Below are 26438 nucleotides of genomic sequence, written 5' to 3'. Positions count from 1 at the left end.
GCGACGCTGGCGGGAATGACTTCAGAATTTGCACTGGATGGACAGCAAACATTTCCTCAAAACAGACCGTGAAGCTTTCCATTTAAGAGTCCACTGTGGTCCCAATGCCTTTCCCAGCCGGTTTTCGCTCCTGCTCCAGGCTCCGCCTCCGCCGTGTCCGCGCTTCTCGCCCCGCCCCACACAGCAGCTCCGCCCCCGCTCGCTCCGCCCCCGGAGTTACTCCTCCGGCGTTGCTCCCTCAAAGCGGAAGTGAAGCCGGACTGAGGCTCCTACAGTGGTCCCTCCTGGCCTTTGGTGACGAGTCGCGTCAGTTCCGACCCGGACCCGTACGCTGCTGCGCTGACGTGGCTCCCGGAAGTAGGGCTGGCGTAGGGCCGCCATGTTGCAGCAGGTGAGGCGCTGAGGGCGCGCAGGGAGGATGGCGGCTCGTGGGATGGGCTCTGCAGCTTCCTGGGGACTGGAGTCTGCCTTCCCTGTGCCCACTACTCGAACTCGAGGAGGAGCGGGGCGGCCGGGAGTGGAGGACTGTGGGTAGTTGTCTGAGGAGGGTAGCTGGGGGTTCTGAGGCCTCTGGAGGAGGCGTGACTGGTGCGGCGCCGAGCCAGGTACTGCTTGCGGCTGTGGAGACGCCCGTTGTTGACCAGCCCGAGCGGGGGTCTCTCTTTCCTCAGCCCTTAGTGCGGGGGTGGAGGTGCGGAGTAGCGGCCTGCGGGCCTCTTAGATCCCTGACCCCCAGAGCTGCGATGCGATCTTGTAGGAATCGGCGACACAGCCAGAGCCTCGCTTTCAAGTTGCTGTTCCCAAACTAATGTTGGTGATTCTCTCTTTTGTGCTCTTAAATTGTAGTGCACATGTTGGCAACCGGAGACTAGTAAGATTAATTTAATAATCTCTTCTTTTTAGAAAAAAACTAGTATTTATAGTCACTTAGATTGTCTTACGTGTTTTTTTGTTTCGGCTCACACATAATTTATTGAGGGATTACTATGACTCAGACATGGTTGTAGGCCCAGGGATAGGGCTGTGACCAGTACAGACAAGTTTTTTGCCCCTTATTTTCGGGTTAGAGAAGTGGGTTCTAGGAGATGGGAGTGGGGTGGGGAGACACGATAAATTATATAACCAATGATATTTTCAGATAATTGCAAAGGCAGGGTGATGAAATAGCAAGTGTCTGAGGATATGACAACGAAGATTTGTGGTCAGAAAAGACTGCTTATGAGGAGATGCCTTGAGTGGAGAAAATCTAATAATGGTTAAATTCAGCTATGTTACAGGAAAGGCGTCCTGATTCAGACCCCAAAAGAGGGTCCTTGGCTGGGCGCGGTGACTCACGCTTGTAATCCCAGCACTTTGGGAGGACGAGGTGGGTGGATCATGAGGTCAAGAGATTGAGACCATCCTGGCCAACTTGGTGAAACCTTGTCTGTACTAAAAATACAAAAATTAGTTGGGCGTGGTGGTGCATGCCTGTAGTCCCAGCTACTCGGAGGCTGAGTCAGGAGAATCGCTTGAACTGGGGAGACGGAGGTTGCAGTCAGCCTCCACTGCATTCCAGCTTAGCGACAGAGGGAGACTTCCTCTGTCCCAGAAACGTTCTTGGATCAGGCAAGAAGGAATTCAGGGTGAGTCTGCAGTGCAAAGTGGCAAAGTGAAAGCAAGTTTATTAAGAAAGTAAAGGAATGGCTACTCCATAGAGCAGCCTGGAGGGCTGCTGGTGGCCCATTTTTATGGTTATTTCTTAGTGATATGGTTAACAAGGGGTGGATTATTCATTCCTCCCCTTTTTAGAACATAGTAACTTCCTGATGTTGCCGTGGCATTTGTAAACTGGCATGGCGCTGATGGGAGTGTAGTAGTGAGGACGACCAGTGGTCACTCTTGTGGCTGTCTTGGTCTTGGTGGGTTTTGGCTGGCTTCTTTATTGCAACCTGTTTTTTCAGCAAGGTCTTTATGGCCTGTATTTTGTGCCAACCTCATATCTCATCCTTTGACTTAGAATGCCCTGTCTGGGAATGCAGCCCAGTAGGTTTCAGCCTCATTTTACCCAGCTGCTATTGAAGATGGAGTTGTTCAGGTTCACATGTTTCTGACATCCGAACCTGGCACCCAGGCCGGATGAGGCTGGAGAAACACAACCATGCCAACTTCCCACCATTTATGTATGTATTTATTTATTCATTTATGAGACGGAGTTTCACTCTCATTGCCCAGGCTGGAGTGCAATGGCGCGATCTCGGCTCACTGCAACCTCCGCCTCCCGGCTTCAAGCAATTCTTCTGTCTCACCCTCCAGAGTAGCTGGGATTACAGGGGCCCACCACCATGCCCGGCTAATTTTTGTATTTTTAGTAGAGATGGGGTTCCACCATGTTAACCAGGCTGGTCTTGAACTCCTGACCTCAGGTGATCCACCTGCCTTGGCCTTCCAAACTGCTGGGATTACAGGCGAGAGCAAGGCCCAGCCGACTGTTCCCACTTGGTAAGTTTGTGACGCGAACCTCAGTCGAGCCCTTAGTGCTGCCAGGCGGTCATTCTCCATTTCTATAGCCCCTTCACCCTCTCACCTTAGGCAACTATTAAAACTCAAATCTTCAACATTTCTTCTCTTATCCTCTCTCAGCTGGTAATGTTACTTCTTGTTTCACTGAAAATGGAAGCCATTGGAAGACAATTTTCACACTAGCTGCCTATTTATTTGCCTGTTTACTCATGGTCTCATGTTCTTGTATGATAATTGGACTGTCCGTGCTCCATTCTTAGGTCTTCCTGTCTACTGTGTCCTGGTTTCCATCTCCTCTTGCCTACTGGAAGGCATTGTTCCAGTAATTCTCTTTCTTGCGTCGTCAGTTTTTTAATCCTTTTAAATGTTTGTTCACATCAACATATAAACATGTTTTAATTTCTCTTACCTTAAAAAATGAAAACTTGACACCATATGCTCTTTGACTTGTCACCCCATTCTTTTTCCTTTAAAGACTTGTATCATATATACTTGTCTTTTAATTGTTCCAGCCTTTCTTCTCCTCTCCCAACCATACTGGAACTGAGGTCCCCGATGACCTGTTAAAAATACAGTGGCTGGCCGCGGTGGCTCATGCCTGTAATCCCAGCACTTTGGGAGGCCGGGGTGGGCGGATCATGAGGTCAAGAGATTGAGACCATCCTGGCCAACATGGTGAAACCCTGTCTCTACTAAAAATACAAAAATTAGCTGGGCGCGGTGGCCGTTGCCTGTAGGCTCAGCTACTCGGGAGGCTGAGGCAGGAGAATTGCTTGAACCTGGGAGGCAGAGGTTGCAGTGAGCCAAGATCATGCCACTGCACTCCAGCCTGGCGACAGAGGGAGACTCCGTCTCAAAAAGAGAAGAAGAAGAAGAAAAAATACAGTGGTCACTTTTTGGTTTTCATCTTACTTGTGAGCAGCGTTTGACACAGATGATGGATCCTCCTCCTGGAGGCACTTCGTTTGGTTTCCAGGACACTACCCCCTCCTGGCTCACCTCATGTTCCTTGGTACTTCTTTTTCAGTCCCCACTGCCTATTCCTTCTTATCTTTGTGATCTCTAATTATTGGAATGCCAAGAATCTGTCTTAGCCATCTTTATCTTTTTAGTTGTTCAGGACAAAAACTTTGGAATCTTCCTTGATTCCTTTTATTTACCCTTCCTCCACCTCCCCAGTCAACCCATCAGCAAATCCTGTCAGCTCTACCTTAAAATGTATTTGGGATCTATTTTTCATCACCTCCACTGCATCCACCCTAGACCAAGCCATTACTTCTTGGCCTCATGATTGAAGTAGTTTTCTAACCAGTCTCCTAGCTTCGTGCCTTTGTCCCTCCTTCCTCTCCCCTCCCCCTCCAGATTTTTACTACAGTAGCCAGAATTCTCTATTTAACAGGTGAGTCAGAACATGCAGTCTTACAGTTAGAACACTCCAGTGGATCTCCCTCTCAATGCTTTTTGGTTTTAAAAATAGTAGCATCTTAAAATGTCCAAAATCAAACTGCTGATTTTGCCCTGAAATCTTTTGTGTCTTCCCCATCTTAGTAAATGTACATTAGTAAATGTAACTCCAGGAGTGCAAAGCTATTTGTCTTTTTTTTTTTTTTTTTTTTAATCTGTACCGCTTACAGCAGTACCTGGCACTTGGTAGGCACTCAGTATTTACTGAATAAATGAGAAGAAATCAGTCTTTCTTTTTTTTTTTTTTTGAGACGGAGTCTCGCTCTGTGTCCCAGGCTGGAGTGCAGTGGCCGGATCTCAGCTCACTGCAAGCTCCGCCTCCCGGGTCCACGCCATTCTCCTGCCTCAGCCTCCCGAGTAGCTGGGACTACAGGCGCCCACCACCTCGCCCGGCTAGTTTTTTTTGTATTTTTTAGTAGAGACGGGTTTCACCGTGTTAGCCAGGATGGTCTCGATCTCCTGACCTTGTGATCCACCCGTCTCGGCCTCCCAAAGTGCTGGGATTACAGGCTTGAGCCACCGCGCCCGGCCAAAATCAGTCTTTCAAAGAGCAGGGTAAGAGAAGTGTTCTAGGTGGTATGAACCATAAGTGCAAAAGAACCTGATGGGGCCTAAGTTTGGCATGTTTAAGGCACTGAAAAGAAGGCCAGCCTGCACATGGTGGCTCATGCCTCTAATCCTAGAACTGTGGGAGGCCAAGGCAGGAGAATTGCTTGAGCCCAGAGCCCAGGAGTTTGAGACTAGCCTGGGCAACACAGCGAGACCCCATTTCTGCAAGAAATTAAAATATTAGGTATGGTGGCTTGCAGTACTCAGGAGGCTGGGATGTAGAGCCTGCAGTAGTGACCCCTGATTGCTCCACTGCACTCCAGCCTGGGCGAGAGCCAGACCCTGTCTCAAAAAGAAAAAAAAAAAAGCCAGTCTGGCAGGAGCTTAGGTACTGTATAAATTTCCTATTGCTACTGCAGCAGCAAATTCCTATGTACTGTTGTAAAGTTCTGGTGGTCAGAGGTCCAGAATGAGGCTCCAGGGGTTAAACATCAAGGTGTGGGTAGGGGTTCTGGAGAATGAGTTTCCTTGCCTGTTTCAGCTTCTAAACACCTGGGATCCCTTCCGCATCTTAATGCCATCAGCACAGCATATTCGAATCTCTGTCTCTGATCTATCTCTACTTTGCTTGTTTCATCACCTTCTCTGACTGACCCTCATTTGTTTCTCTTGTAAGGATCATTGTGATCACATCATCTGGCCAGCCTAGGTAATCCAGGGTAATCTCTTGACCTCAAGATCCTTAACTTAATCCCATCTGTGAAACTCTTTTTGCCAAGTAAATTCACATATTCACAGGTTCCAGGGATTAGAACCTAAACATCTTTGGCAGGGGTGAGGAGGTATTCAGCCTGCCACAGTTCATGAAGGGTGAGTGGCCTGAGATAAGGTCTTAGAGATTGGCAGGTACCAGATCATGATAGATCATGATAGGGAGTCTGTTTTTCAGTCATAGTGATGAGGGGTTTCAGTAGGGGAGTGATACGATTTGATGTGAAAAAGTCTCCCTGGCCGCTGGATGGCGATTAGACTGTTGGGATCAAGAGCAGAAGGCCTCAGCTTTTTATTCATAACATCATACGGTGGATCTCAATCTTGGCTCTACATTGTGATCACACCTCAAAGCAATTATATCTGAACCACTGAGGGCTGGACCCAATTATCAGCTTTTTTTTTTTTTAAATAAAAAGAGCATTCTAATTGTAGCGAAGGTTGAGAACCACTAGTCTCATAGATCTGAATCCATTTTACTTTTTCAGCCTTAGCTCAATAGGCGCTTCTCTCATCCGTCACTTACTGCATGGGCTACTTGGCCATTTCTTAGACAAACTTCCTGTATTCCCACCTGTGCCTTTCAAAATATACCTAGTCTAGGGAGGCCTATGCGGACTATCAGGGCCCAGCTGCTAAACTCACCTCCAGAAAACTTCTCCAGTGCCCTGTAGTAGGAATGATTTGCTTCCTTCCCCAGCTCCCATTTGTACTTAGATTTCTCAGCCCTGATCACAGTCAGCTGTATATTATAGTCTCCTTTGCTTATTTACTAATGCCTTCAACAAATATTGTATCACTTGGCTGAATGCTCTGCTAGACACCAGGATTTATTACAATGCAAAGACAGTCCTGGTTGGGCATGGTGGCTCACACCTATAATCCCAGCACTTTGGGAGGGTGAGGTGGGCGGATCGCTTGAGGTCAGGAGTTTGAAACCAGCCTGGCTATCATGGTGAGACTCTGTTTCTACTAAAAATACAAAAATTAGCCAGGCTAATTAGCTGAGATGCACTCCTGTAATCCCAACTACTGAGGAGGCTGAGGCACTAGAATCACTTGAACCCAGGAGGTGGAGGTTGCAGTGAGCCGAGACCATACCACTGTACTCCAGCCTGGGCGACAGAGCAAGACTGTCCTTGTCCTCCAGGTCTTCCAGCAGTTTATATATGGAGGTAGGAGTGGGTAGACTTGCAATAAGAATACTCCGAGATAATTGTTCAAATGGAGATTTGTCCAAGTGCTGTAGGAACATGGGGTTTTCAGAGGCAGGTTTTCAGCTATTTCAGTATTTGAGCTAAAAAACTTGAAGGATGATTTGGTATTTGCCTGGTGGTGAGCAGGGCATGGGGAAGGGAAGAGTTTTCTGAGACAACATGTGAAAGGCAGGAGATGGGAGAGAGATTGCAGTGTTTCTTAGAGACCATGTAGTTAACAGTATTGCTTCAGTGCTCAGCAGTGCTCAATGAAGACAGTGTCAGAAGCAAGTATGGGGCATTAGATTCCGTGATCTTCTATGCTTTATGTGAAGGAGTTAAATTTTATCCTATACTTGTAGGGATGCCATTGAAAATTTGAACAGTAGAGTGACATGGTATGATTTCCATATTGGGAGGATTGCTCTGGGTAATGTAGAGGAGAGGCTGGAATAGAGAGGGATAAAGGCAGGGAGGCTGTTGAGTGGCACTAGGAGAGGAACAGGAGCAGGTTCGTTGTCCTTGAGGGGAATTGCAGTGAATTGAGGTGTGAACCACTCTTAGAAGCCTAAGGTTATGAGGCCGGACGTGGTGGCTCACGCCTGTAATCCCAGGACTTTGGGAGGCCAAGGCGGGTGGATCACAGGGTCATGAAATCGAGACCATCCTGGCTAACACAGTGAAACCCTGTCTCCACTAAAAACATGCAAAAAATTAGCCGGGCTTGGTGGCACACGCCTGTAGTCCCAGCTACTTGGAAGGTGAGGCAGGAGACTCGCTTGAACCGAGGAGGCGGAGGTTGCAATAAGGCCGTGCCACTGCACTCCAGCCTGAGTGACAGAGCAAGACTCCATCTCAACAAAAAAAAAAAAAAAAAAAAAGGGCTAAGGTTGTAAAAGGAAGCAATGCTTTGGGAAGGTAGAGGATTGAAGGGGAGATTCAAGATCAGGGTTCTTAAAATCTTTTTTGCCTAATAAGTGGCCTTGAAGAAGTTTATATGCATATGCTGATTAGAAAGATTCAGTAGAGGCCGGGCTCGGTGGCTCATGCCTGTAATCCCAGCACTTTGGGAGGCTGAGGCGGGCAGATCACCTGAGTTCAGGAGTTCAAGACCAGCCTGGCCAACATCGCGAAATCCCGTCTTAACTAAAAATACAAAAATTAGCTGGGCGTGATGGCACTCACCTGTAATCCTAGCAACTTGGGAGGCTGAGTCTGGAGAATCGTTTCAACCCAGGAGGCGGAGGTTGCAGTGAGCCAAGATCATGCCATTGCACTCCAGCCTGGGTGATGAGCAAAACTCCATTTCAACAACAACAACAAAAAAGAAAGATCCAATAGATAGACTTGAAGGTAGAAGAAAATGTAAATAAAGGGGAAAATGATGAAACAAGTCCCCGAGGAGGCATGAAAAGAAGTTATTCTGAGCACAAATAATTGGTTTAGCCTTGGATAAGAAGAGGAGGAGTTGTGAGAAGGGATCATGGAACTAAGGATGCAGTCAGATGATTTTGTGAAGGAGCCAGAAACCTTGAGATTATCCCCAGTAGCCTCAGCTTGCTCTGTGACTTGGGAGAGAACAGGTGAGGACAGGTGTTAAGTTTGTAGTAGCATCATCTGCACCCCAGAGTTTTCTCAGAAAGTGCAGCCTAGGGGCAGGAATGGAGCAGCTGAGACTTGGATTATTACCTGGGGTTTTTGCCAGATGATTTGAGAAGGATGGGATGGAGGATCTGCATGTGTCCTTTTCCTAGGTTTTGAATTCCTGATGCTGTAACCACATTATTTTATCTTCTATTTTGATGAGTATGCAGTTTTGCATGCAGTGACCGTGTAAACACTGAATATCCTTTTGCTTCTTGACCATTTATTTTTCCTACTAGGATAGTAATGATGACACTGAAGATGTTTCCCTGTTTGATGCAGAAGAGGAGACGACTAATAGACCAAGAAAATCCAGAATCAGGTAGGAGGAGAAGTTGCGTGAGCTGTGTTAGTGTCCAGTGCTGTTCTGTATGTATGTCGTTTCGCTGTGCTTGTGAATACTGCCTGTTGCTGGTTTGACAACATGCAGTATTTAGTGTAAGACCAAGATGACATTTCAGATTTTCTTGCGAATAATTGGCATATGGAATTTTACTTAATACTGAGTTTTAAAATTAGCAAATCCAATTATTTGAACACCTGTGTTTTAATTCTGTGCTGTTTTCCAAGAATGTACCATTTCTTCATAGAGTTTCTATAGATACATTACATTTTGATTTATTGTGCACATTTCAAAATCACATGACATTTCTATTCTAAATTTAATTCTCTCTAAAGAAATTCACTTACTGAAAGCAAATTCTACCTGAACCCTGCTAAAATGCTGTTTTTCACTTTTCTTTCATCTTTCATGCTAGTCACAAAAGACCACATATTGTGTGATTTCATTTGTATGAAAAGTCCAGAATAGGCAAATCTGTAGAGACAGAAGATAGATTAGCTGTTGCTAGATACTGAGGGGTTTGAAGGTAAATGGGGAATGACTGCCAGTGGGTACAAAGATTCTGTCTGGGGTAATGAAAAGTTGTAAAATTGATTGGAGTGATGGTTGTACAACTCTGTGAATGTACTACAAACCATTAGATTGTTTACCTTAAGTAAGTAAATTGTATGATATGTGAATTATATCTCACAAAAGGTGTTAAAAAACAAGAAACAGGCTGGGTGCAGTGGCTCACGCCTGTAATCCCAGCACTTTGGGAGGCCGAGGCGGGTGAATCACGAGGTCAGAACTTTGAGACTATCCTGACTAACACGGTGAAACCCCCTCTACACTAAAAAAAAAAAATACAAAAAATTAGCTGGGCGTTGTGGTGGGCGCCTGTAGTCCCAGCTACTCAGGAGGCTAAGGCAGGAGAATGGTGTGAACCTGGGAGGCAGAGTTTGCAGTGAGCCGAGATCGTGCCACCACACTCCATCCTGGGCGACCGAGCGAGACTCCATCTCAAAAAAAAAAAAAAAAAAAGAAAAGAAAGAAACAAAACAAGAAACAACCTACCTGATAACTTTGTCTTAATTTCTGAAGTGATTTCTGAGGGCTAAGGAATTCTTTTGGCATGGTTTGAAAATATGATTCAGATTCTAAGATATAGTTTCCTTATTTCTCCAAGCGAGGTAAAGTTCTTTATTATATATTTTGTGAAAGTTTATATTCAATGAAGTGTTAAAGTCATCTGTGCATAGTGTATTTTCTGTGACAACAGGGCCTAGTCAAATAGTGAGACTTAAGAAAAAGAGAGGTAGGACGTTTGCTTCCTCCTAAAGTCATCTCTTATTTTGACAAAACTCTTCACAGTTACACCAAGGCTAAAACATTTTTTCTCTACATTTGCTAGTACCTGTAGTAAAATGTAATTGCATATTGTGTTTTGGTTTTCAGACATCCAGTAGCATCATTTTTCCACTTATTCTTTCGAGTCAGTGCAATCGTCGTCTATCTTCTCTGTGAGTTGCTCAGCAGCAGCTTTATTACCTGTATGGTGACAATTATCTTGTTGTTGTCGTGTGACTTTTGGGCAGTGAAGGTAATTTTGATTGTTTTTATTTGAAAATTATATTTAATATGAAAATGATGTATAAAATAATGAGAGCATTTTGCATTAGTATTAATCTTTTGTTACTTCAAACCTTGTCTGTGTTAAAGTGCTAGCTATATCAAATTGCATGTAGATTTTTTTTTCATTTTTTCCCTTTGACAATACAAGATGAGACATGGAGGTTACTGTGCTGCTGATTTTTCTGTGCCATATTCTAACCTACGTCAGCTTCAAAGTCAAATAAACAAATGTGACTAGCAATCATAGACCCTACAATGTTGCTTCTAATCCATACCATGGGTTTTGTTTCAGGCTTACCTGTAGGTGTGCTGTATATAATTTCTAGATAAGGCCCCAGTGTAGGTTGTCCACAAATACTTAAAAAATACCTACCTTTTGCAGAAGCTCCTATAGATGCTTTAGGGCAGTGTTTCTCAACCAGAGACAAGCTTGCCACCCACTGAATATTTGTCAGTGTCCAAATATTGGAGATGGGAGGAGTGTGCTATTGACATCTAGTGGATAGAGGGCAGATATGCTGCCTAACACACAGGACAGCCCCCCTGCAACAAAGAATTACCCAAAATGTCAGTTGTGCCAAGGTTGAGACACCCTGCTGTAGGGGATAGAAAGGAGTGTAAGAAATGGTTTTAAACTCAAGAACAATGATTAGAGAGATGGATGGATGGATAGATAGGTACATGGATAAATAGGTAATCAAGTAAGCATAATAAAATATTAAATATGGACTCTAGATGATATTTGGGTATTCGCTGTAAAATTTAACTCTGTATGTTTGAAAATATTCATAGTAAAATAGTGGAGAAAAAAAATCAAAGGCTAATTTTGGAGTTTCAGAGACATATACTGTTTCAAAGACCAGTAAGATGTTACAATCCTATTCACACCCACCAATGTATCCATTTTTAGATCTTTTAATTCTTGTTTTATTTTTTTTGAGATGGAGTTTCACTCTTATTGCCCAGGCTGCAATGGCATGATCTTGGTTCACTCACAGCAACCTTTGCCTCCTGGGTTCAAGTGATTCTCTTGCCTCAGCCTCCCGAGTAGCTGGGATTACAGGCATGCACCACCATGCCTGGCTAATTTTTTTGTATTTTTAATAGAGACTGGGTTTCTCCATGTTGGTCAGGCTGGTCTCGAACTTCTGACCTCAGTGGATCTGCCCGCCTCGGCCTCCCAAAGTGCTGGGATTACAGGCGTGAAACACTGCGCCTGGCCATCTTTTAATTCTTATAGCTATCAGAAGTGGTTGGCTTGGTGATGGCCAGTTTCCATAGGCCACATAATGCCGAGAAGGAAGATTTCAAAGGTCTGTTTTCTTTAGGTTTTTCTTTTGTCCACTCTTCTTTGGCTTGCATTTATTTGAATTTCTTCTGTTACTTTATGCTCTAAAGTATTTAGTACATACCTACTCACAGTTTTGATATGCGTTTCTTTTTGTTGTTCATAAAATTTCTATTCAGCCAAATAGAATATGCTTTCCAGTCAGATCTTCCTGGTAATTTCCAAACTCTTAAAATTTTTCTGGGTTTAGAGTTTTAAAAAATGTGATCAAAATAGTTTATTTTCTGATAAGGTTTTGTTTTGTTTGTTTTTGTTTTTTTGTTTTTAAACAAGGGCTTAAAAAATGGCACCCTTTTATCCTTGGCAAAATTGTAGATAGCCAAACAATGGAGATATGAAGCAAAATTAAGAAGTCAAGAATGGGGAAGTTATTAAGTGGACTTCGGATAAGCAGGGTTCTGAAACAGTTAAAATAGAGATGTGTCATAATTGTTATAAATCTCAATGTACTTGCTAAAAAAACAAAAAAGCAATCTTTATCTAAACCCCTAGGTGTCCAATCTTTTGGTTTCCCTGGGCCACAGTGGAAGAAAGAATTGTCTTGGGCTACACATAAAATACACTAACATTAGCTGATGAGCTTAAAAAACAAAATCACACACAAAAAAATCTCATAATGTTTTAAGAAAGTTTACGATTTTCTCCGCCAGGTGGTGGCTCTTGTCTGTAATCCCAACACTTTGGGAGGCCAAGGCGGGCGGATCACGAGGTCAGGAGATCGAGACCATTCTAACATGGTGAAACCCCGCCTCTACTAAAAATACAAAAAAAAAAATTAGCCGGGCATGGTGGCGGGCGCCTGTAGTTCCAGCTAACCTGGAGGCTGAGGCAGGAGAATGGCGTGAACGTGGTAGGCAGATCTTGCAGTGAGCTGAGATCGCGAGCCTGGGCGACAGAGTGAGACTCTGTCTCAAAAAAAAGAAAAAGTTTATGAATTTCTCTTGGGGCACATTCAAAGCTGTCCTGCGCAGCATGAGGCCTGTGGGCAGAGGGTTGGATAGGCTTGCTCTAGGTGATGTTAATGAAGATAAAGAAGAGGTAGAGAACAGAAAATAATTTAAAGGTATGTTTAAATGCTAAAGCTTATATTGGTTTTTATTTTATTCACTCTGACAAATTGAGTAAAAAAGGTTAAATAATGGTTTTAAAAATTTAATGACAACTATTAGTAAAATTTAAAACAAGTCATGTATCTTCTGAAACATTAGAGAAGATGGAACAAGTAAAACAGTTCATAGAGCAAAAGAAGGAAGACAAAGCAAGTGTCAAGGAAGCTTAAATCAGAAAGCACGTGTATAAGGTGATGTAAGTAATAGCAAATTCATTATAATAGTAAATGTAATTTGATTAATATACCCATTTAAAGACAAGAATATTAAGATTGGGTCAGAAATCAAAGTGCAAACAAAAGATCTAACCAAATTAATGACATTAGAAAAAATAAAAGAAGGCAAAGATAACATCAGATCAACTCAAACAAAAAGAAACTTGACATTGTATGATTATCAGATGAGATATGAATCAGAATAAGAAAGCACAAAGAGGAACAAAAAGATGTCATTTTATGAATCACAGTGAAGATCAGAGTAAAATTATATCAAACTATGTATTAAAAAAATTAGAAATATTAGAAGATAGAAAAGCATTATGATAAGTCTAACAAACTACAATCTTTAACAAACCAAAGTGCCAAAAATAACTAAGGTCTGAAGGATCTGAATCAAATAATTAGCAACATCAATTTAATAGCAGTTTTTGGGACTTTGTATGGCAGAATACTTTCTTGTAAAGTGCCTGTGAAGCATTTACAAAGATTGACTAAATATCACTGTGAAGAAAATCGAAATAAAATTGCCCAGGGCACCTACATTTTCTAGTCCAATGAAACAGAACTAGAAATTAATAGAAAGTGGTTTTCAAAATTGGAATTCTTTTTAAAAAACCAACTGCTATGTAATTGGGTTTAAAAGGAAGCAAAAAACTGTAAATATAGGTTATTTATACCTTAATGGTGATCATTTACCGTCAAGCTTTCTGAATATGTCAAAAACTGAATTCAGAGTGAAAATAATAGAAAGAGGGAAAATAATGGACTACTTGAATCCAGAAGTTTCAAAAATAAGCAATAGGCCTGAGAAATTAGGAAAATAAGCTAATAAAGATAAAAGCAGGAAAGAGTTGGAAAATGGGAACATGGAAGAGTTTGAAAGTATTCTGAGAGCATTCTTTGAAAATACCTCTGGTTTAGATCTCCCTTGCCAGCTCTTTTTTTTTCCCACTTAACATCTCTCCCATAGGAATTTTGGTTTCATAAGACTCTTCCTTTTCTTCTGTATTCCTTTCCTAAGGAGTGCCATCTGTGCTTCTGGTTTTGATTGCTGATCTGTAAGCTGTGTTGCCTCCCAGATCTGTATCTCCATTCAGGTTTGTCTTCACAACTCAAGGCCTCTCCATGTGTCTTCTTCACATTTTTATGTGGCTGTCTTGAAGGCATCTCAGATCTTTTTTTTTGAGGTGAAATCTCGCTTTGTTGCCCAAGCTGGAATGCAGTGGTGCGATCTCGGCTCACTGCAACCTCTGCCTCCCGGGTTCAGGCGATTCTCCTGACTCAGCCTCCTTGGTAGCTGAGACTACAGGCATGTGCCACCATGCCTGGCTAATTTTTGTATTTTTAGTAGAGACAGGGTTTCGCTATGTTAGCCAGGCTGGTCTTGAACCCAAGTGAGCCACCATGACTGGCCAGGCATCTCATATCTTAACATGTGTAAAATACTACTTGTCGTCTTCCACTCCCCAAAAACTCTTCTTCTTTAAGTGTTCCCTTTCACGGGCTCTGGAATCACTACTGTTTTTACTTGAGTAAACCAGAAATGTATCAGTTGCCTCCTTCCTACTCCATATGCTATTAATGACCAAGTCCCATAAATCCATAGATTATACTTTATTCATTAGGGCGTCAGTGCCTACTACTCTATCTGGAATGCTCTTCTTGCTCCCACATCACCTTAAGACAGGGATTCCTAATCTTTTTATGCCATGGGCCCCTTTCATAGACTCATGATAATGTTTTCACATATATAAGGTACATAAGATTACAAAGGAAGTCACTTATATTGAAATATAATTTAAAAATATTAAAAAAGTAAATTTTTGATTGAGTGATATGTGTAGTAGTCCCCCCATTATCTGAGGTTTCACTTTCTGTGGTTTCAGTTACTGTAGTACACTATACTAAACAGTAAGATATTGCATGAGGAGAACCACATTCACATAAATTTTATTAGATTATGTTGTTATAATTGTTCTATTTTTATTTCTTCTTGTTAATCTCTTACTGTGCCTTACTTATAAATTAAACATTATCATAGGTATGTATGTATAGGAAAAAATATAGCATATATAGGGTTCGATATTATCCACAATTTCAGGCATCTTCTGGGGGTCTTGGATTGTATACCCTGCAGATAAGGGAGGACTACGATACTTTATAAATTTATTAATGGTAAGATCTAGTGGCAGGTCTAATAACTACTTTCACAGCAGTAGTGAGCATAAAAAATATTTTGAGATAACTGCAGCAAGTATAGTATGAAATGAAAAATGTCTGTGGTTTCTATTGTGTCAGGGTGTTTTTAATTTTATCTGTATTTGTAGTTTGTTGTCTCCATTAATAATTTAAAGATATGCTAACTACTTTCAAAGCAGTGGTGAGCCTAAACAGTATTTTGAGGCTGGGTGCGGTGGCTCACTCCTGTATTCCCAGCACTTTGGGAGGCTGAGGCCGGTGAATCACCTGAGATTAGGAGTTCAAGACCAGCCTGACCAACATGGAGAAACCCCGTCTCTACTAAAAATACAAAATTAGCTGGGCGTGGGGCGCATGCCTGTAATCCCTGCTACTTGGGAGGCTGAGGCAGGAGAATCACTTGAACCTGGGAGGCAGAGGTTGCAGTGAGCTGAGATCGCCCTATTGCACTCCAGCCTGGGCAACAAGAGCAAAACTCCATCTCAAAAACAAAAAACAAAACAAAACAAAAAAAACCTACAATATTTTGAGATAACTGTAGCAGGTATAGTACAAAATAAAAAAATGTCTGTGATTTCTGTTTCGTCAGGGTGTTTTTAATTTTACCTACATTCGTAGTTTGTTGTCTACATTCATAATTTAAAGATATGTTAAATTTCAGCCAGAGGTTAATGGAAATGAAGATAACATTTTTTTTACCCATCGAAGTTCACAGAACCACTGAATCTGTTAGTGGACATCATTAATTAAACATCCCCGGTACTGTTGACTCTTACTTACTCTTTAAATTTCATTCCAAATGTTGATTCCTCAGAGAGTCATTTTCTGATACCCAGACTAGATCAAATTTCGCTGTTATACTCTTCAATCATCCCACACTTTTCCCTTGCAGGACTTTACCTCAGTTGATAATGGTACATTTGTACATTGGTTGTCTGCTTCCTCTTCACCTCTTTCTCTGAGAAAAGAGATGGTATCTGTTAGTCACTGTTGTATTACCAGCACATAGTAGATGCTCAGTAAATATCTGTTGAGTAAATAAACATTAGGAAACCTATCAAAGGAGTTTGTTAACTTAGTAAGTAGGAAAAGAGCTTGGTACACTTGAGAGACTGACTGAAGGCTAGTGTGTATAACCATTTTTGGGGATATGTAGTTGTAAAATATATGTAGCTGTAGTCAGGATGTAAGGTAGGTCACAGTAACCAAATAGCAAGGAGTTTAGGGAAAATTAGGGAACGGGAGAAAGAACAAATTGTTCATGAGGGAAAAGAGAAGGGGTAATGTTTATGGGTAGACTTGTGGCTTGCTCTGTTACCTCTACCTTTACTAGTACTGCCATTATCATTTTACTTAATCATTTAGCCAGGCCTGTTATATAGTAGTCTTTGCTAACTGGATATTATGAAGGTAAAGCTGAAGGTTTTTGTTTGTGAAATGTTACACTAAGATATGAGCTGATGATAGATCTTTAAATAATGCTTTTAAAATGTGCCTGTTTACATTAATCTTCACCAGAATGTCACAGGTAGACTAATGGTTGGCCTACGTTGGTGGAATCACATTGATGAAGATGGAAAGAGCCACTGGGTATTTGAATCTAGAAAGGTAAAGTGCCTTTTTTATTTGAAATAGTGTTATCAGCTAAATGATTTGTAGATTATATTTAAATATTAGAAGATGAAGTATTCAGAATTGAAAACACTTAGCAAATCACTTGGCATGTCAGTACTAAAGGAGATGGCCTTCTAGAATTTAATGCATTTTTCTGTCTAGTTCAGACCAGAAACAAGCAATACACAGAACAGAATCCTTTGAGGAAAGACACTGGGTCAGCGTTTATACAGTGTGCTAAGCTGCCTGTCAGGGACTGCTGATAAAATACCTCTGTGTTGCCTTCGTTAGTATCTCCATGAATCCCTCTATGCCCAGCAGATAACTGCTTTCAACATCTTGTTCTGTCTTTGCTCCTGTGGTCGTCTTTCCTTTCTGGGCAGGAAAAAGGAGGAGGAGGAGTGCAACTGGATAGAAAAGCTGATCAGAGCACTCTATTCTTCAAACTTCTGCCTTCAGGAGCCCTGGGGGTCCCGGTCTGTTTTGGGTTAGCCTGCTACACTATAGTGAATATTCACTTTCCTCATGGAAATAAGTTTTGGAAACAGAGGACCAAATTCTTGGCGACAGTACATCAAGGGTATTGACAAGTTATTTTAAGAAAGTGGCACTGTGTTCAATGAGCCTTTATTCATTTATATTATGGAATCTACCTTGGACACAACTTACCACCCTTGTAAATTCCTGAGTATTGCTAAGACATTTTGATAATTGTCTTGAATCCCTTAATTCCATTTTTTCCCCCCCTCTGGATGCTAATTTGACCTTTTAGTCTCCAGAATGATTATAACTGTGATTTCCTTGATCCTTAGTCAGAAAGGTATCATTTAGAGCTTCCTTATGAATAAGTAGTACAAGTGCAAGAAGAATTGAATAGAAGCCTATCAGAGACCACTCTTTACTGTCATGTGTTGTGGTAAACCATCCATCCTGTCCTGAAAATGCAAAATGCAAAATTCTTGAGTTAATATAGATCAGTTCCTAAAATTACAAGAGTGGAAGTCATGTTTTTTTTGGCTTCTGACTTAGGACTCGGGCTGTCTGTATTAATATTTGAACTTGTGAGTAATATGTTTTTTATTAAACATGTTGAACTTTTTATTGATAAATCTCACAACATGATAATTGAATTTATGTTCTTTTATAGGAGTCCTCTCAAGAGAATAAAACTGTGTCAGAGGCTGAATCAAGAATCTTTTGGTTGGGACTTATTGCCTGTCCAGTGCTGTGGGTGATATTTGCCTTTAGTGCACTCTTCTCCTTCAGAGTAAAATGGTTGGTGAGTATCAATGTAGAACTTTCAAATAATCCATTAAGATGTCTGATGGTAATCATAGGAAGCAACAACCGAGTCCTTATCATTAGGGATGTGTGACATTTTTTCACACAATATTTACTGATATCAGGTATATTTTGACCTTAATTATGTTTTTCCTCCTAATTTGTAGTATTTTTTTTAGTTCTGTTTTGTGATACAGGTTCTTTTTTTCTTTGTGTGTGCTCATACATTCATACTTCTTTGGATTTGGAAACTTACTATCTTTTTCAGTTCTTCTAGTAGTTACCTTTAATTACTTTATATTATTACCCTCTTTCATGAATTAGGAAATTTATTCAATATTTGTAGATTTCCTGCTCTGGAAAATGGGAAAGTTTACACTTATATGGTTTCTTTAACTTCTCTCTGCTCCTACCTCTAGAGTTTTGCTTATTGTGGTCTTATTTTAGTCCTTCTAGTGGTTTTCTTTGTAACATTAATTAATGTACTTTAAACCTGTTTATTGACTTAATAGACTCTGTTTAGAAAGGGAAGAAAATAAACACTCATATTCCTTCCTATGAGTCTCCTCCTTTCTTTCTTGTTTGTTCCAATGTTATTTTTGTGTTACCAAGTATTATAATAGTCATCTTTTGAAAACATATTTCTTAGTGGGTGTTCAGTCTTTGATCTGTTTTTTAAAAAAATCGCCTATCACCAGTCTTACTGCAGCTTCTCCTTTTACTTATTGGTTGGTTACATTTTCTTTTGACTCATGTTTAAACATATGAGCCTATTGACCATTCTTGAATGATGACCTGGCTGGATTAATATTCTTGGGTCACAGTTTGTTTCCGTTTGGAAGATGCTATTCCATCATTTTCTTATATTGAATATTTTGGAGAAGTCTGAGGCCAGGCTTACTTATAAACCTTTGTAATCTCTCCTCATAAGGTTATGTTTTGTTTTTTTAGTTCGTGTAACCCGGATGTATCTGTATTTATCTTTCCATATCAATTTTCTGGAGCCTGTGTGCCTTTCTGAGACAGGCAGACTAAAGTTTTACTTGGAATCAGGAAAATTTTTTTTTTGTTAAATCTTTGCATTTATTTATGTTCTATGTTTTGACCTTTAATTTTGAAGTATTAGTTATGTCTATGTTGGATCATTTTTATTTGTTCTCATCTACTATTTTCTTGTTGCTGTAATTATTCATTTCCTTATTTATTCAGCAATTTTAAGAGTTCACTGTTATGTCAGAGCGGCCTGGGGACACAGGGGGATAAGTTAGGGGACAGGTAAACAAGATGACTGTTCCAGTAGAGCTTGTGTTCTAGTGGAAGGTAGACAGACAGTAAAAAATACAGTAGGGTATGTTACTTAATGATACAAAGTAATGGGGTAGAGAGGGCAGAGGAGAGAACAGTAACTATTTTAGGTGCTCAGCTAAGGCTTCTCTCTGTATTTCCTTAGCTTTGTCAGCTCCGTTTTCATCTCCTGTTATCTCATCCTCATGCTTTTTGAGTTCTTATCTTTAGATTTTTCTATAGGGTGAAATATTCCCAGGAATGCTTTTATTTTAATGGTTTTTTTTTTTCTTTCTGAGTAGATTCTTCGCCTATCTTCTGTATACTGTGCTTCTTTTTTCTTTTTTTGCTATAGTTTTGCATAAATGCACTTCCCTTTGTCCTTATCCATTTTGCTTATCCTTACAGTGACAGCCCTGTCCAGCCCTTCTCTTTCTGCTGGTTTAGTGAGGGTGAATCTTCCTTGACCACCTTCCCCTGATGTCTGAGGCATGTGGCTGCTGCTCTGAGCTGGAATTGCGGTGCTGGGTTTGGTGGCATTAAGGCACAGGTGTGAGGTGCGAGGTGGAGACCTCGCCAGGCTCTGGCTGTCTTGGCTGGGCTGCCTGGTTTTGCGTTCTCTTCCTTAGTGGAGCTCTTGTCTCCTGGTTGGCTGTGCACTCTCTGGTTTTTCCCTTCTGCTTTGGATTGTTTATGAGACCTTGGAGTTTTAGCATCCATCCAGGAGAGTCAGCCCAGTCTTTTTCTAGCAGTGTTTCTACTTCCTTAAAACAAAACAGGGAGAGGTTATGTGAAAGCCAGTTTGATCCTGTGTTAACCTACTTATGCCTAGTGTTCCATTATTGGAACGCTAAGCATGTAGGAGTTATTTATATCCTACTGCTCAAGGTCATCACCAAGGTCTGATTTTTCACTCATGCAGAAATTTACAAAATTGCAACCTACAGCATAAATGGGTTAAGACTGCTGGGTATAGTGGCTCATGCCTGTAATCCCAGCACTTTGGGAGGGCCGAGGCGGGCAGATCACTAGGTCAGGAGATTGAGACCATCCTGGCTGACATAGTGAAACCCTGTCTCTACTAAAAATACAAAAAATTAGCATGGTGGCAGGCGCCTGTAGTCCCGGCTACTCGGGAGGCTGAGGCAGGAGAATGGTGTGAACCTAGGAGGCGGAGTTTGCAGGGAGAGATCGTGCCACTGCACTCCATTCTGGGCGACAGAGCGAGACTCCATCTCAAAAGAAATAATTAATTAAAAATAATAAAAATAAATGGGTTAAGACCACAGGACAGGAAGGGGCTTCACCCAGGCTCTCCATGAGTCTCCCACCTTCTCACTTCTCTTAAGATGATCAGCTCTCATGATTATTGATGCTTCTGTGCTTCCTCTCCTGCCTTCTTCCCACCTGGTGGCACCACTATGGCCAGCTGCAGGGATTTTCCTGCCTTTTTGGGCCATTGTTAGTTGGGAGGAGTTTCTGTTGTCATGGCTATTTCTGCATTTTTTTTCTTGGGTCTTTTGCTTTTCTGTAAGTTGCTGGGGATGGCAATTATTAGTGAAATCTTCCTTAGAGCTTCTTTGGAGAGTGTGGAGCTGTGTAGAGCTGCTTCAGGCTGGCTCTTCGGCCACCAGCCCTTTTTTATGTTTGTTGGTATTAGTTTATTTGCGTTTTTAAAAACGCTGTTTGCTGTTTATACCTTAAGGGGAGGAAGATCTTCATGCCTGACTTTACTGCACCATCTTAAACCAGAAGTTTAAATTACAGATTTTAACATTTGTTGCCATTGAGTAAATTGATGCCTTAGCAGGACCTGTGATTGGTCTGTGAATTCAGGTGTACCCTGGCATGTTGATATATACATATACCCAGCAGCGCCACTATTTGAGAAGCATGGGAAGTTAAAAGGACATTTATTCAAATAAAGACACAGTTTTATGTTTATGTAGGTAACTAGCAACTTCTTATTACACTAACACGTTTAATTCCATGAAACATAAGTTTAGAACAGAAAGTACCACCTCCTCGTCTTTTACTAGGAATGTGAACCTGTTCATTAATCAAACATTTAAATCTATTAATTAAACATTAAAATCAGCCATACATCTTGTTAAGGGTAAGGAGAATAAATCTAGATTGGAAAAAGACATTTCATTGAGCTCCTTTGCTTGTCACAGATGTAAAAGAGTAGAATGGTCGATGAGCTGTTTATTCCAGAACAAGGGTTGGCAAACTATGGCCTGCAGACCACATTCAGCCCGACACCTGTTTTTGTAAGTTTTTATTGAAAAACAGCCTTGTGCATTTATATATCATCTATGGCTGCCTTTGGATTAGAACATTAGAGTTGAGTAATTGCAACAGAGACCGTATGATCTAAAATATTTATGATTTGGCCCTTTACAGAAGAACTTTGCTGATCACTGTATTAGAATCTTTAACCATGGGAATTCCTCACATTGTCTTTTAATTTTTCTAATTGAGATTAATTAGAAATTTTTAAAGAATGGGTTTTGAGTTTCTTTTTCTCACTTCTCATTGATCCTAGTGGGATCACCATAGGTGAGAAAAAGAAACTCAAAGGAACAAACAGCTCTGCAAAAGTACAGTTCCCCTTGGAGTGGTCTCCCTTCTCAGTTAAGGCAGGCATCTGTTGATTGCTCCCTTAGGGCATTGCATCCCCTCTACTAGAAGCCACTTGTCACATAGAGCAGAGATTCACCCCTGCCTGCTCTCAGTTTATTGGACTTGATCTACCTCTTGACTGTTCTTTTGTAATTCTTACAGGAATAATTAACATTTGAGCCTTTCCTGAGTCTCATTTACTTTTCCTAACTTTACTCACAGACCAGTGGGAAACAGAGAGCAAGAAAGCTCCCCCTTCACTGCATGCCCAGCAGCATGTGCCTGGCACATAGAGCGGTTGTGTTCAGTAAATACCTGCTGGGTGAATGACTCATGCCTTGTGCAGAGCGACTATCAGTTGGGTCTATTCTGGCAGCTGTCTCTGGAAAAGTCTCACTGGCACAATCATGGCTTTGCAGAGCTTCCTCTTCCCTCTCTTTCTCATGACAATCTGCCTTGTCTCATTTATGGCACAGAGAAAGGTCAATTTCAGGCCAGTAACCACTGATTATTTTTTCCCTTGTCCCAGGCGGTGGTTATCATGGGTGTGGTGCTACAAGGTGCCAACCTGTATGGTTACATCAGGTGTAAGGTGGGCAGCAGAAAGAATTTAACCAGCATGGCTACTTCATATTTTGGAAAGCAGTTCTTACGACAAGTAAGTGTTTTCTGGATGTGATCAGTAACTGATGCAATTATTTCTAATCTTTTTTTTTAGACGGAGTCTTGCTCTGTCGCCCAGGCTGAAGTGCAGTGGCGCAGTCTTGGCTCACTGCAAGCTCTGCCTCCTGGGTTCACACCATTCTCCTGCCTCAGTCTCCCGAGTAGCTGGGACCACAGGTGCCCGCCACCACGCCCGGCTAATTTTTTTGTATTTTTACTGGAGACGGGGTTTCGCCTTGTTAGCCAGGATGGTCTTGATCTCCTGACTTCGTGATCCTCCCGCCTCGGCCTCCCAAAGTGCTGGGATTACAGGCGTGAACCACCGCACCTGGCCCATAGTTTAATTTTTATGAAATGCTCCTGAACAGAAGTTTTTAAAAGGCATTTAGTTATTTAAATATAAAGATAAAGATGTTTTAATTGCTCTTTGGGGGTGTTCAAGACATTCTGGAAGTGTATTATCAGTATCCTAAAATTATTTTAAAGCCAGGAAGGATAAACTATCATTGATAATAACTTATTTTTTATTTTTTTATTTTTTATTTATTTATTTACTCTCTTTTGAGACGGAGTCTCGCTCTGTGGCCCAGGCTGGAGTGCAGTGGCCGGATCTCAGCTCACTGCAAGCTCCGCCTCCTGGGTTTACGCCATTCTCCTGCCTCAGCCTCCCGAGTAGCTGGGACTACAGGTGCCCACCACCTCGCCCGGCTAGTTTTTTGTATTTTTTTTTTTAGTAGAGACGGGGTTTCACCGTGTTAGCCAGGATGGTCTGGATCTCCTGACCTCGTGATCCGCCCGTCTCGGCCTCCCAAAGTGCTGGGATTACAGGCTTGAGCCACCGCGCCCGGCCAATAGCTTATTTTTTAAAAATTACTTTTAAGTTCAGTTGTTTTTCATTAATTATGGGAGCTTTAAGTGAATATCCTTGAAGAATGTATGTTGTATGGTTTTTTTGAGACAGAGTCTTGCTCTGTCACCCAGCCTGGAATGTAGTGGCACGATCTTGGCTCACTGCAAGCCCCGCCTCATTCTCCTGCCTCAGCCTCCCCAGTAGCTAGGACTACAGGCACCAGCCACCATACCCGGCTAATTTTTTTGTATTTTTAGTAGAGATGGGGTTTCACTGTGTTGCCAGGATGGTCTCGATCTCCTGACCTCGTGATCTGCCCGCCTCGGCCTCCCAAAGTGCTGGGATTACAGGTGTGAGCCACCGCGCCCAGCCTGTATGTTGTATGGTTTTAGGGAGAACAGTTGAATCACAATAGGACCATAACATTTGTACTCAGATGTTTTTTTCCCCCTAGAACATAAGGATTTTACTATAATACCCCAACATCAGGGTTTTCAGGAGGATGAGTAGTCGTCGTAGGTAAATAATTATTGGTTAAATCTCTTGGGAAAAGTGACAAGGTCAGCCGGGTGCGGTGGCTCATGCCTATAATCCCAGCACTTTGGGAGGCCGGGGCGGGCAGATCACCTGAGGTCGGGAGTTCGAGACCAGCCTGATCAATATGGAGAAACCCCATCTCTACTAAAAATATAAAATTAGCCAGGTGTGGTGGCACATGCCTGTAATCCCAACTACTAGGGAGGCTGAGGCAGGAGAATCTCTTGAACACGGGAGGCGGAGGTTGTGGTGAGCTGCGATCGCGCCATTGCACTCCAGCCTGGGAGTTCGCTCTTATTCCAACAAGAGCGAAACTCCATCTCAAAAAAAAAAAAAAAAAGTGACAAGGTCTTTATATGGGTAATACCTTGCATTTGGTTAGTACAGTAGGTTGGGCAAGTGATGTTATATAGGACAGGGATTCTCAAACTCGAACATACATGAGAATCACCTAGAGGGCACAAGATTGCTGAGTTCCACCTCCAGACTCCTTATTCAGTAGATCAAGGGGTAGGGTCTCATAATTTGCATTTCTCCCAAGTTTCTGGGTGGTACTGAGGGTGCTGATCCAGGGATTACATTTTAGATAACTAAAGCCCTGAGAAATTAAATTATTTACTTAAGATTATACAGCTAATAAGTGGTACAAAGCTAGATCTTAAACCCAGCCCTTCGTACTCAAAATTTATTGTTCTTTTTATGCTACTGTACAGTTTCTCTTCCAGAAGATGAAAAGTAGAGAAAGTGAATATTCACGTAGGGACGTGATCATCTCATTCTGCAGGATATTTGCATGGTCCCAGTATACCTTTACTGTGGTCCACCTTAGGGTAACTTTCATGTATGTACTTACTAGGTTTTTATCCTTAGAATTTTCAGTGTTTCTGAAGGTCTGGAGAGGGACATGGAATACAGGTGAAATTAAACCTTAAACCTGGCATAACATGGATAGGGTTAGTGTCTTACATGGTACTGGCATCTGCTCAAATGGGACAAACCGGACAGCTGGGTGGATGATGGTATCCATGGGTTTACTTCAGTAGCGCGTGTCTACTTTTTTTTTATGGAGACGGAATCTCGCTCTTTCTACCCAGGCTGGAGAGCAGTGGCGTGATCTTGGCCCACTGCAAGCTCTGCCTCCTGAGCTCACGCCATTCTCCTGCCTCAGCCTCCCGAGTAGCTGGGACTGCAGGCACCCGCCACCATGCCCAGCTAATTTTTTGTATTTTTAGTAGAGACGGGGTTTCACCGTGTTAGAGCCAGGATAGTCTCTATCTCCTGACCTTGTGATCCGCCCACCTCAGCCTCCCAAAGTGGTGGTATTACAGGGCGTGAGCCACCGCTCCTGTCCTGGCATGTCTACTTTTTAATGTGATTGGGCCATTGTATGTAAGGTAATGCTCTGCTTAGAAATACAGAATGTTTTCCTAGGCATAGGCCTTGAAGTCCATGGTGTGTGAAGTGAAATAACTTTGATATTACGGAGTTGTTTTTTTTTTTTGTCTTTTGCAGAACACTGGAGATGATCAGACTTCCTGAATAGACAAAACTTAATGTGCTTTGTTACATTGGGGGAACAACTGAAGAGATTCTTGACTCTGAACCTTTTAGAGCTTAGTCCATGTTGCAACGAGGAGTGTTGGCTTTGTTTTTCCACTTAAAAACTTTATTTATAAAAAGGAAAAATAGTTTTCATGTTAAGTTTTTATTTCTTTCCAGCATTTGGGGCTAGAAAGTATATGTTGGCACTAGAAACATTGTCAAGATTTATTCTGTGGTGTAGGTATGCACATGTTCCATAGGTATGCACACAGCCATGTAGTATCAGTATATCTCAAGTTAATGAAAGTGTTCATTTACATAGGTAATGGAGACCTTTGCATTTTGATCCATAAAACATGGGAGGATGTTCTTAGTCTGTCTGAAAGCTCTATGTGTTTACATATTATTTCTGTAGATGATTTTCAGGAGTAAATTTTGCTTCCATGGTAAGAGTGAGCACTTTGGCTTATGTATAAGTTAGAAATTATTGTTAGTTTTTAATATGTACTTCATGGGGAAATTTCTTAGACATATACAAGCAAGTGAAAACAATTAGGGCCAGTGGTATTAACTACTTTCTAAAATCTTATTTTTATTTGTAAGAAGTCATTTACTTAAGGCCCAGTTAATATAAGTGGAATCATCATCGTTTGTTTAAGGAATACCCAGAGATTGCTGCTGTTCTATTTATTTTACAGAAAGGATAGCTAGATTGAAAGCTCTTCAGTGGACCTTGAGCTAATAGATCTTTTACCACTAAAAGAGCATTATTCTCATGTCATAATGAGAATAATCATTTACATACTTGGCATAATAAATGCCTAAAAGACATTTTATTTTCTGAATCTATTTTTTTTTCTTGCTATAATGGGGATATTGTAAATTATGCATTTGTATTAATGGTATTTCTTAAAGCATTCTGTGTAACTGTAAACCAATCTACAAACTATTGTAGGCATTTGTAAATTCTGTTGTAGGTATTATAAACTTTGTTGAAGTCTTAATCAGCAGATTATGTTGTGAATATATTTGTACATTGTTAAAATAGTTTTTAAGATTATTTGTTTAATTGAATAAGTGTCTTA

At 41.4% G+C, this 26438-nt stretch overlaps 1 protein-coding gene across 1 annotated transcript; it reads left to right on the top strand.

Annotated features, from left to right (window-relative positions):
• The first annotated feature begins 345 nt into the window (after nucleotides 1-345).
• Nucleotides 346-26438, top strand: TVP23B (trans-golgi network vesicle protein 23 homolog B). Its single transcript, NM_001281856.1, is given in 7 exon segments — nucleotides 346-391; nucleotides 8366-8448; nucleotides 9907-10051; nucleotides 16476-16565; nucleotides 17719-17850; nucleotides 22291-22419; nucleotides 25324-26438. Coding segments are annotated over 7 exon segments (618 nt in total). The 5' UTR covers nucleotides 346-379; the 3' UTR covers nucleotides 25351-26438.

This window comes from Papio anubis, chromosome 17 (assembly GCF_008728515.1).
Source record: "Papio anubis isolate 15944 chromosome 17, Panubis1.0, whole genome shotgun sequence".
Taxonomy (NCBI): domain Eukaryota; kingdom Metazoa; phylum Chordata; class Mammalia; order Primates; family Cercopithecidae; genus Papio; species Papio anubis.
The sequence above is the reverse complement of the archived record's forward strand: the minus strand, read 5'-3'. Positions and strand labels throughout refer to the sequence as shown.